The sequence below is a fragment of the Podarcis muralis genome, chromosome 2 (assembly GCF_964188315.1).
Source record: "Podarcis muralis chromosome 2, rPodMur119.hap1.1, whole genome shotgun sequence".
Lineage (NCBI taxonomy): Eukaryota > Metazoa > Chordata > Lepidosauria > Squamata > Lacertidae > Podarcis > Podarcis muralis.
In genome coordinates, this window is record NC_135656.1 from 40,100,493 (window position 1) to 40,111,327 (window position 10,835).

Sequence of the window (10,835 nt, forward strand, 5' to 3'; positions counted from 1 at the left end):
TGACTCCCCTGAAAACCTCAATAATCACACTGGATATAAGGTACTGAGCAGTCTTCAAGGTATCCTGGACCAAGTTGTTAAGGAACTTCTAAATGAATACAAGAAGTGTGACCTTCCACAATAGTGCCACATCACAATTATTATTTAATTCCCTGAACGCCTACCTGGGTGATGTGTGGAGTGACTGAACTCCAGTTCCTATCAGGCATCAATTCCTAGATTTGCTTCACCATTAATGTTGACTGGTCAGTCCCACTGATTGTCACAAAGCTCTCCTTCAACCCATGAGATTTCCAGCTCCCATGGAAACACCAACTATCATCCTACCGGAGTAAGCTGTTCTAAACTAAGAACAAAAATGATGGCCCATTGCACAACCACAATTTTAATATTAACTCTTAATTATTACCTAAATAAATGCCCAATTTCAAGGCACTGATTTGAGAACATTTCAACTCTATTCAACTTTTGAAAAAATGTGCCTGGAGGGGATACAGATGTGGAGCAATTCACATTGCATGACTATGCCTAAAGAAATGCTTTGGGATTCAACTCCTAGTGTCTCATTGAGAAGATACTCAAAGTGGCCAAGTTATGACTAGAGGAAATCTGCTCTTCAGTAACTATGATGGAATAAGGAACATCTGTAATCACTAAGTGCCCTCAAAGCCACATGACCTTAGGAGACAGTGTGATGTAGGAGGCAACAACAACTATGATATGGCTTTTCCTTAGGGCATCCTCAGAACAAAAGCAAACCACAAGTAGAATGGTGGCTGATAGCAGGTGCACAATATCTTAGGAAACGCCATCTTTGCCACACCCTAAGAACAAACTGGGGAGGTCACTGGAATTTTGAAACACTATCAGCAACTAAGGCCCAGCGTCAAACAGCCCAATCCTACACATGTCTACTCAGATTAGTTCTCAGATTAGGGTGCATAGGACTGCAGCCCACAGCTGCTAAGAAATTCCAGGACTTGAGCTGGGTAGAAGAACAATCTTAGGAGAGTGATTATTTACAAACTGAAATGGAAAACGGCCCAGTTTGGGTCATAACTCCAAAACGGTTTCTCCCTCTCCACCTTCTTCCATGGGCAAAATTCAGCTTCTGCTTACATCATCTAGGTTTAAGATTTTAACTCTGGAGAATGGGAAGAGATGCTTTGCTCCCACACAGTGCAGCTGCAAATCTACAAGTACGAAAGGATAGTCTTGCTGCATCATACCAAACATTCATCTACTCCAGTGGCCAACAAAAGCTTTTAGAGGCCTTATAAGCAAGGCATGATTATGATCCCAATGGGAGAGCTCTCCCCCACTGATTGTTCCAAGCACTTAATATTCCTCCAGTGAACTCAGAGGTTCCATTTTCAGCTACCATGTCTAACATAATAGCAAACTCAGGTGGTTGTGTGCCACTGCCTATTGCTTAGGGGGTGCAACAAATGTAAGGGAGTGGCTTCTACATACTCAGAGGACTCCCCAGATATTCAGAAGGTTGTGAATCAAAGTTTAATAGTCAATTAATTCATTTAATAGAAAGCAAGCTACACTCCCTCCACGCCTTCCTTAAGGGAGAAGAGCCCTGTTGGATCAGACTAAAGCAGCGGTGGCCAAACTCGGCCCTTCAGCTGTTTTGGGACTACATTTCCACTGGTCCTGTTAGCTAGGGATGATGGGAGTTGTAGTCCCAAAACAGCTGGAGGGTCAACTTAAGCCACCATGGGACTAAAGGATTCCTAGTCCAGCATCTGTGGTGGCTGGTGCCCATTGGGACTGGTAGGGCGGAAGGCAAGGAGTCCAACAGTAGGTGGAGCCAGAGCCGGTGAGAGGCAGAGCCGACTAGTTCTGCCCCCATCCTCCTCCCCACTGTGTTCTACAATGGCAACATTGAAACTAAGGAAGAGGAAACCAACAGCCAATGCCATCCTCTGGGCTGAATGTAAGAAAGAAGGCAGAGAGGAGGGAGCTGGCTGAAGGGAGGTGAAACACCCCACTTGATAGACCAGCCTCCACTCTTGAGCATTCTGTAGATCATCAGTGGGCCTGACTACTCACAAGTAGAGAAGCTCACAAGTAGAGCAGGAGCAAAACAGAACTTGCCTGCTCATGAGCCCTGGCAACTGGTATTCAGAGGAATATTCATACTCATATTCAAAACAATGGACTGCAGCCATTATTAGTTTCATCCTCCATTAACTGTTCTAATCCCCTTCCAAAGCCATCCAAGTTGGTGACCATCTTTTGGACGCCATGCCCCACCCTCAAATTCGTAAACATTTATTCAGATGAAAAGAGTGTCCATCCCCTCATCGTTTTAATTGTGGAGGTTTTTGTTGTACCCTCTCTAGCTCCATAATTTATTTTTAAAAAAATTATATGGAGTGAAGAAAACAGTGATACAAACTTGCTCCAAAATCTAAGCTGCCATCTTTTCGTCCTGTCAACTGGATTTAAAAGAGTCTTTGCTACCTGCATGGTATTTTGCTGTCATAAATTTGAGTAGATCATCAGTAGGCCTGACTACTTCCTTGTTTGCCTCTAGTTCCAGACAATTCATAAAACAAGTATAATAGCTATGGTGTCAATATATCTGTTGCACCCATCTGTCCATTGAGAAAACTTGATATTTATGCATGTACCCAGACTCCTGCCTTAACTAGTTACTGGCCTCTTAGCAAAGGATTCCTTTTTGTAGGAAGAATAAAATGCTGCAAAAGAATCATGGTTGCCTTACAATAAGCCTTTCCCCATAGCATTCACATCTAATTAGTTAATAATGATGTCAGTGGCTTAAATTGTCTTGAGTGCAGAAGATTTATGATTCACCAACTTCTGAATTATCCAACTCCTGTGTTGTGGAAACAAGATACCTCTAGCCATTAAGCCATGGAAGTATTTTGATACAAGCCAACGTGAGATGTGTGAACAAGCTGTATGCAGTGATAGTAACAAATACAAATCAACTGCAAGCAAAAATGTAAGCAGAAATGTTTGGATGCTTAGAGATGAAACAAAAACCAGCAGCAACTCTGTGGCAAGTTAGGAAAGTTGCCAACTTACATTTCCACTGGGACTTTCTTGAACATGAATCCTCGTTTTACCTGCTATTAACAGCTTCTACAGCTTAATCCAATGTATGTTCACTGACCAGTTAAGACCTACTGTGTACAATAGGGCTTCCTCAAAGGTAAGTGTGCACAGGACTGCAGCCTTAATGTGCCAAATATATTACAGTTCTTTCTAGCTTATCTTCAAAACACAACTGTGATCCAGCCTGTAGAATATTCTGACCCACAGAGCTGTCCATTAGGCCACTAAGAGTGTGCCACCTATACAGGTTTTATTCACAACCAAGACTCAAAACACAGCAAGTGAGGCTAGATTTTATATGTTGACATAAGCTTATGTCAAGTAGTGAGCGGGTGAGTAGGCAGAGGTGGGTGGGTAGGTAGCCAGAGTACATCATACACAAGATTATGTTTTAAGCAGCCATCTCTGTATTAACTATTCATGGATAATATTTTCTTCTCTATCAGAAAGCCAGGCAACAGAAGGGGAAGAGCCATAGCTCAGTGGTTGACCACATAATTTGCATTCAAAAGATCTCGGGTTCAACCCCCTGGCATCTCCAGGTAGAGCAGAATCCATGAAGCCCTGAAGATGTGCTCCAAGGGTAGACAATATCAAGCCAGATGGACCAATGGACAGACCCAGTATAAGGCAGTTTCACACATTCCTGTAAGTTCACATGATCTTAAGAATGGTGGGCCAATTCTTTCTTTCTCTTTTAAAAGAATGTTACAGATCGGACTCTAGGTTTTCTGAAAGGTTTGGCAAGAAGTCAGAAGATGTAGGTCCTTAGAATCGTAGAGCTGGAAGAGATCCCATGGGGCATCCATCTCAGCAAAATCATCCATGGCAGATGGCCATCCCTTGAGCAACATGGGCTAAACAGTGAGGAGAACATTGCAAGACACACACACACTGATGGGACTAGGGTGCAGGATTTCACCCAAACTGCACTCAGAGCAGGCCCTGAGGACTAGCTCATTGTCAAATCTATTTCTACAAAGGTATCATAGGAGGCAAAGTGAAGAAAAGGTGACAGAATCCTTACCATCTGCAGACGTTTTGGCGCATTGAAATGAACTCAGGGACCCCTGGAGGGTGCAGTTCTGCCAAAGGGCTGATGTGTGCCCATCCCAAATGAGCCATTGCTGAAAGGGAAGGACAGAACACAGTGAGAGGAGGGGAAGTTCAAAAGGAGCAGGGCCACATACAAACTAAGCACTGAGAGAAACCATGTACTAAAAGTGATCCCTCTCCTGGTGCAAGTTCATCTGCATGTCTGTTCTTGCTTTGTCCTTAAGGACTGAAATGAAACCCTGAGCAGTAAAGAGGCATTTTAAGCTTTCTTTAAAAAAAAAAAAAGATAAAAAAAACCTTTGTGCATAACTAAAAGCTTATTTCCGAGGCGGGGAGCACACAAAAACCAAACACAATCCTATTTAAATTGACTGAAATAAAGAAAAAGTGCTTTGTACTTTCATTCTTTGCATCCATTGCAAAAGGGGGGGGGGAGAGAGAGAGTTCAAAGAAAAAGCAAACACCTCTCTCTTTAAGCTTTTGCCAAATTGACAGGGAAAGGGAAATCCAGTTCCCCAAGCTTCACCTCCCACTCCCAACACATCCATTGGCTGTTTTTTTCTTTTCTTTTTTTGTAAGACCTTATTGAAAAGCATGCAAATGAAACAAGCTGCTCACACGATTGATTACAATCAGGCATTCATTGACACACCTCTGCCTAAGGTAACAGATTAGCTAACAGATATGGAAACGTGAAGGCATCCAGCAGCATAGTAATTCTTCTCCTGAATGCTGAATATGTAGTGGCTGACTGTATAGGCAAGTCACTTAGTGGAGAGGGAAATGTGCTCTGTAGATTTTCAGGTTCTCTCTCTTCCCTAGAACTTAAAACCAGTTCTGGGACAGAGTCCTGGCTCAGATTTAACAAAGCTTTGTGGCTCTCCTAGTTTGGCTTTTCTTTTTAACTAGCAAAGACTAACATTATTTATAAAGGTTTCATATGCTTCAAGATGCTCGCACGCTCCAGAAACCTGATCTCTGAAAAAACAAACGGTTCTTCAGCTATTCTTGCGACGCAAACAATGAAGTCATTTGGGAGCCATTTTGGCTGCAACAGCTTCCTTTTTCATGAGAAGCCATTGGATCTCCATCGTGATCAGTTCCATAAAGAAGCATTGGGGTTGCAAACAAAAACAGCCTAACCTTAACATGTTTGCTCAGACCTTTCACTGAGTTCAATGGAGAAAGTGCAGTTTCAAATGCAAAGTAAACTTCTACAGATTCCAACGGAATCGCATCTACAGGCAGAGAGCATTAGGACCAGAGGTCAAAAGCTCTGGTGTCACCCTTCTGCCCTTTAGCAGCTTGGAAGGGAATTGGAAAACAAATGAGGGGTGTTCATACTTACACTGACAATTGTTGAGACGAAGAGAAGGACAAGCACTGAAACATGGAGCACAATGATTCCCAACAACAAAAGGAGCATTTTGGCAAAAGTGTTGGATAGATCTGGAAGGGAAAAAGAAAACACACACACATTTAAGTAAATGGAGAAAGGTTACCAGTGAATAGCCTTCTACATGATACTGGGATGATGAGGCAAGTCTAATTTTGAGACACGAACAGCAGAGGGTGCCTCTGAGACAGAAAATATACACCATATGGTTTGACGAAGCTAAATAAATGCATGAAAAAATAATATACATCATATATATGTGTGTGTGTGTGTGTATGTGCACTGATGGTGGAGGCAGATGGGAAGTTTTCAAATTTCTTGACTAGGAGATTAGCCAAAAGGGGCAGGGCAGGGAGTAATTAATCTTGCATGTCTGAAGAAATCCAACCAATTTGGCAGGTTTGGAAAGTAAAGGGTGAGATTTGAAATAAACCAGACCCAGAGCCTGGTGCAGTGAACATACCCATCAAAAGGCAAACAGAGCTGAGGGGGTCAGAATAAATGATCTGAAACTCCCCTCCAAGCTCTCCCTAAAATATCACATCTTTTAGATTATTTCCCTTTTCAGGGCTGGATTCCTTCCCCTCCCTGCCCCTACCCCCAAGATTTGGAAAACTTATGGTGACTATTGGCATATGGAAAAACTCAAACGACATCACATTCCTCAAAGTTTCCATTTTATTGCGGGGGGGAGGGGGTTGCACTCTGCTCCCAAACAGCCAGCAGATGATGAGGTGATATATACATATATCAAGTATCTGTTTTCTAAATGAGTGCTTAAGAAAGCGCTCCAAAGCAGAAAAGAAGAGAGTCTAAAATAAAGCAGGAAAACAGCCACCCCACTTGGACTAGACCTCCACTGGCTCAGGAGGCGGGAAATGGAAACCGTTATGCCACAAAGCCACCATTCTCCCTTGAATAATCAACATTTGGAGCCCATTAAACCACCAGCCGCACAAACGCAGCCCGCCAGCTATCTCTCCCACAGCTTCTAAATAGAATGGAAACTGTACAAAAATACAGATATTGCATGAAATTCACCAAAAAAAATCATGGGTTTCCCTCTTTTTTGGGTGTATGGGGGGCGAGATTCCTAGGTGGCCAATTGTGGGAGAGATGGGATTTGGGGAGCAGGCACAACGATCAAGTCCTGCGGATTCGGAGGGACTAGGGGATCAGTTATTAGAAATACCGTTGTAAAAAGTTTGGGTGGGGGGATCTTTATAATCAAATGGGAGAAATCTCTCTAGGCAAGTTTTCTTTCACAGAAGAGCGCCATGCACTCTCCTCGCGCTCCCCTTTACGCACACTTCAAAATCTGCCAAGCGACTGTTATGAGGAATGGAATTCTTCCAGGGCCGGCGGAGTGGGGGAAGAGGAGGGGGAAAGATCTACGTGCTAAAATGTTTCAACCCGTTTCTAATTATATCAGCCCCAGCCTGGAGTAGCGGACTTTCTCAGCGGCGCGAAGCCTTGGGGAGAGCTCTCCACCCCGCTCTCACCGCTAGACACAATAGTCCTACAAAGTGGGGTTCGGTGCAACAGGCATCAACACGCAGCGAGCCCCCGATAAACTTTCTGGGGAGCTGGGTCGAGTAGGGTCCCGCATCGAGGGGTCGAAGGCTGGGTGGGGCTGCTGCTGACGTTATAATCCAAATCTAGAGTGCGCGCACGGGCCGGAAAGGGGCCATGGGGCCGGTTGCGAAGAGAGGTCCCAGGGGGCGCTTCAGTGGAAAAATCTCTTGCTCCCCTCCACCCCAAATATCTATCTGTAAAAGAATGCGCTGGGAAGACAGGCTGGTTACTTACTGGTCTGCAAAAAATTAAAATAAAAGCTCGCGCTCCCTCTGGCAGGCGACCTGGCCACTCGCTCTCTCCGACGAAGACTGCGCGCCGAGTGCGGGCGCCCGCGTGCCTCCCCGTCCGAAGATCGAGTGAGCCCGTGAATGGGCGGGACCCCAAGAACAACGCCCAATGGTGGCCGGGCGCCAAGCAGGGCGGGTCCAGGGCGCCGGCGTAAACCGACGGGCAGGAGAAACGGGCGGGCGTCTATAAATACTTTCCCGGACGGGAAAGGAAAAGGGAGAGCGCGCGGACGATCGCTTTGCCAATGGAGCGGCCGCCTTGGATCGTGGGCCCCAGAAATCCAAGCCCGGATAGCTACAGTTCTTCTTCTGGGCTTTTCTTTCTTTCTTTCTTTCTTTCCTTCCTTCTTTCTTTCTCATCCCCAGTGGAAAAGCGGAAGGCAGGGGTGCCAACTTGAATAAAATATTGGGGGGCCCAGGTAAGCCCCGCCCCAGATAATTGATTACAAAATGAGGGGCACAGACACCATAAGGAATAGCAATGCGCACCAACTCAAATATTTTATGGGGGGGGGGGCAGAGGGACTTCAGCCCCTAGGAGTTGACTGCTATGGCGGAGGGCTTGGGAAAGATCGTGGCCCCGCGGTACAAGCACTCTCCCCTCTCCGGTCCTGGGAAAGCGATGTTCCTTGCTGAAACGCAAGGCGGGTCAAGAGGCGGCGGCGGCGGTGGTGATCTTCGCGTCCGGTCGTCCTCGGATGGCTGCGGGTGCAAATCCCTCGAAGAGAAGGGCGCAGGACGGGGGCGCGATGGCCAGGTAGGCGCAGCTACCATGGAGCCGCTGGTGGGCTCCGGGGATCCAGAGGAAGAAGAGGCCGGCGGCCTGACGTGCCTAGGAAGCTCAGCTAGGCACAACGGATGCAGCACAGTCCGTCCACGCCAAAGTCCATTAAGCGCCTCCTTTTCCACACTGGGCTCGTCTCACTGGGGTGGGATGCAGTGCGTGGCACACAACACACGCGCAAGGCGTTCCATCGGTAACCCCGAGAAGAGACCGCTACCCTACACTCTCCTTATAGCTGCTCTTCATTCGATTTCTGGCGTGTTCCCGGTGGGTTTTTTAACCGCTCTGTGCCCCCCCCCCCCCAGCTGATGCGTGCAAGAGCAAGCTGCGTCCGATCGCTCCTGGGCCAGAAGGCTCAGGTTTGTCCCGGCCACCCTCACCCCAAAACCAGTTGTTGCCTATGTTGCACGCTCTCTCTCAAGCCGATCACATCCGTTCCTCTCTCGTTTTCATTTATCTGCATTTGTGTACTGCTCACCTGACACCCAGAGAGGAATCCGACGGTGGGGGAAGCATCTCTCACCCTTTAAATTGATGGCATTGCTAGGATTTCACACCTGACAGACCTCTGCCACCTGTCTTCCTACTACCACCACCACCTCCCGCCCATAGTAACCGGAGCAGTGGAACTCTAGCATCAGTTCTAGAGTGTTGTATCGGTGGCAATCCGAATTAAGAGAACAGCCACCGCGTTTCTCGAAGTTGTGCTCCGCGTGAATCTTTGGCACCCCCAAGCCGGTAAGAGGAAAGGCTGTCCCAATACTGATGTCTGCTAGATCTGAGCGTTTATTAATTAATAAATAATAAAAATAATAAACAACTTACCAAGGCCAAAGAGCTTGCTCTTTTTCCCAAGCAGTATTCCCTAGAAAGCGAGAGCCAGGTGGGATTAAACTCCAGTTGCTGGACCTCGGACAGAAGCAGATCTGCCTCTAAACTCCTGTGCGCGCCGAGTGAGCCCTCGCTGGTTGCAAACCCTTTACTGCATCCGCAGGTCTCGTGCTCGCCCCGTTTATTCAGCCCCCGTTCCAACGCCCAGATATGTCATGGTGGCCTGAGAGAGAACACCCTTTACTATTTAAAGGGGCAGCGCCTCTCTATCTTTATCCTCCGGCAGGGAACACCGCCAGCACGCAGGGCCTATTTAGGGTGAGCAAAGGATTACTCCGCCGCGAGGGAGTGGCCGGCTTGACATCTCCGTGGTCGGAAGGCTGGGTGAAAAGTCCGGAACGACGTCAATCATTCCGTTGGCAGCTGTCGTTCAAAGACCGAAGCAAAAGGAGAGCGGACAAGGTGTCCTGGGACTCAGTGCTAAAGGTGATGGAACCAGGGGTTCTGATTTTTTTCCCGTGCCATACAATAAGTGGCTTCACTGAATAGATTTGCAACATCAGTTTAGCCCACCTGGTTGTAAGAATGGGAGATGCATAGCCTTTAGGGACTTTTCCCGCTTTGCATTTCGATCGCACAAGGGTTTCTCCTCCAAGCCACAGCGCCATCATCCCCAAAGACTGGCTGATTATGTCCTTGGTGGAGGTGGGGCAGATGTGTGTTCCTTGGGTACTCATCCTTAACACCTGTAAGTTTATCTGAAGAAGTGTATCTGAAGAAGTGTGCATGCACACGAAAAGCTCATACCAAGAACTAACTTAGTTGGTCTTTAAGGTGCTACTGGAAGGAATTTTTTTGTTTTACCTGTAAGTTTAGTTACAGGAGATGCCTTCAGTCAAACAGGAGAGAAGAGGGGAAAGTCACATTTACAGGGATCCTCATTCTCCCCCTCCTCCAAAGAACCATCAAAATGCAGGCCATGCCTGCTGCCATGTGAAAATCACAGATCTATCCCTGCCATGGAACATCATGTATCCTCTGGATTTGATAATGGAACTTGCAGATTCTGTTTGGAGGGTGCTCATTCGGAATTTGTTAATTCCACTCTACTGACTGCATCACGTTTATTTATCCTAGGAACAACTTATTGAAGGAGGCTTATTTCTTCGCTGCTGAGGAAGATGGACAGAAGATAGCCAACGCTTCCAAAGCTAGGATCTGAACCCAGGTCCCAGCCCACTGTTCAGTCCATTTGTGACCAATTTAAGGTCTGATACTGAAAAGTCCTTTTAGATAGCTAGCTTGTTCACTTAACTTCAGAAGATGAAATCTGGTCTGGTTCATCTGTCCCTACCTGCATCTTTTACAAGGGAGGTTTGTTTTGCTAAATGTGTTTTCTGTCCAGCTTGTAGGCAAGGGGAACTATTTATTTTTAATACTGCTCTTTTGTGCAAATGCATTTCTGTCTAAAAGAGGTGTTTTAATTGTAAAAATAGAAATACCATAAATTGTCCCTTCAGCACCTGGTTGTGGGAAAAGGCAGACTGCAGCCTTTACTTTGGGCGGATGCAAACAAAATGGAAGTAGAGGGCATGGAGGGAGGCAGCATCCAGCAAAATATTACCATGGGCAAGGCTTTTTTTCAGCCAGAACTCACAGAACCGCAGTTCCGGCACCTCTCAGGTGGGCACCAATGGCATTCTAGGAGAAGAAGGAAGGTGTTTCTGTTGATTTCCGGTACATCTTTTTCTATAAAAATAGCACTGACCACAGGTATATATATTTAAAAAACCCATCACCAACAAAC

The 10,835-nt window shown here is 46.3% G+C and overlaps 1 protein-coding gene and 1 long non-coding RNA gene across 3 annotated transcripts in view; one reads left to right on the top strand and one right to left on the bottom strand.

The window, feature by feature from the left end:
* PMP22 (peripheral myelin protein 22) overlaps positions 1 to 9,166 on the bottom strand; it is a 28,811-nt gene extending 19,645 nt beyond the window's left edge. The window contains exons 1-3 of one of the 2 annotated variants that reach the window (XM_028717127.2): positions 9,023 to 9,166; positions 5,501 to 5,601; positions 4,124 to 4,223 (exon numbers count right to left, since the gene is read on the bottom strand). In XM_028717127.2, the coding sequence (XP_028572960.1) occupies positions 4,124 to 4,223; positions 5,501 to 5,578 (178 nt within the window). In that variant the 5' untranslated portion in view covers positions 5,579 to 5,601; positions 9,023 to 9,166. Of the gene's footprint in view, positions 1 to 4,123; positions 4,224 to 5,500; positions 5,602 to 7,357; positions 7,510 to 9,022 lie in introns of those variants that run through there. The other variant, XM_028717128.2, reaches the window with a different exon arrangement.
* Positions 9,167 to 9,350: 184 nt separating this feature from the next.
* LOC114590718 (uncharacterized) lies at positions 9,351 to 10,570 on the top strand. Its single transcript, XR_003705157.2, has 2 exons — positions 9,351 to 9,514; positions 10,166 to 10,570. It is a non-coding gene; the product is annotated as an uncharacterized LOC114590718 (long non-coding RNA).
* The last annotated feature ends 265 nt before the right edge of the window (positions 10,571 to 10,835 follow it).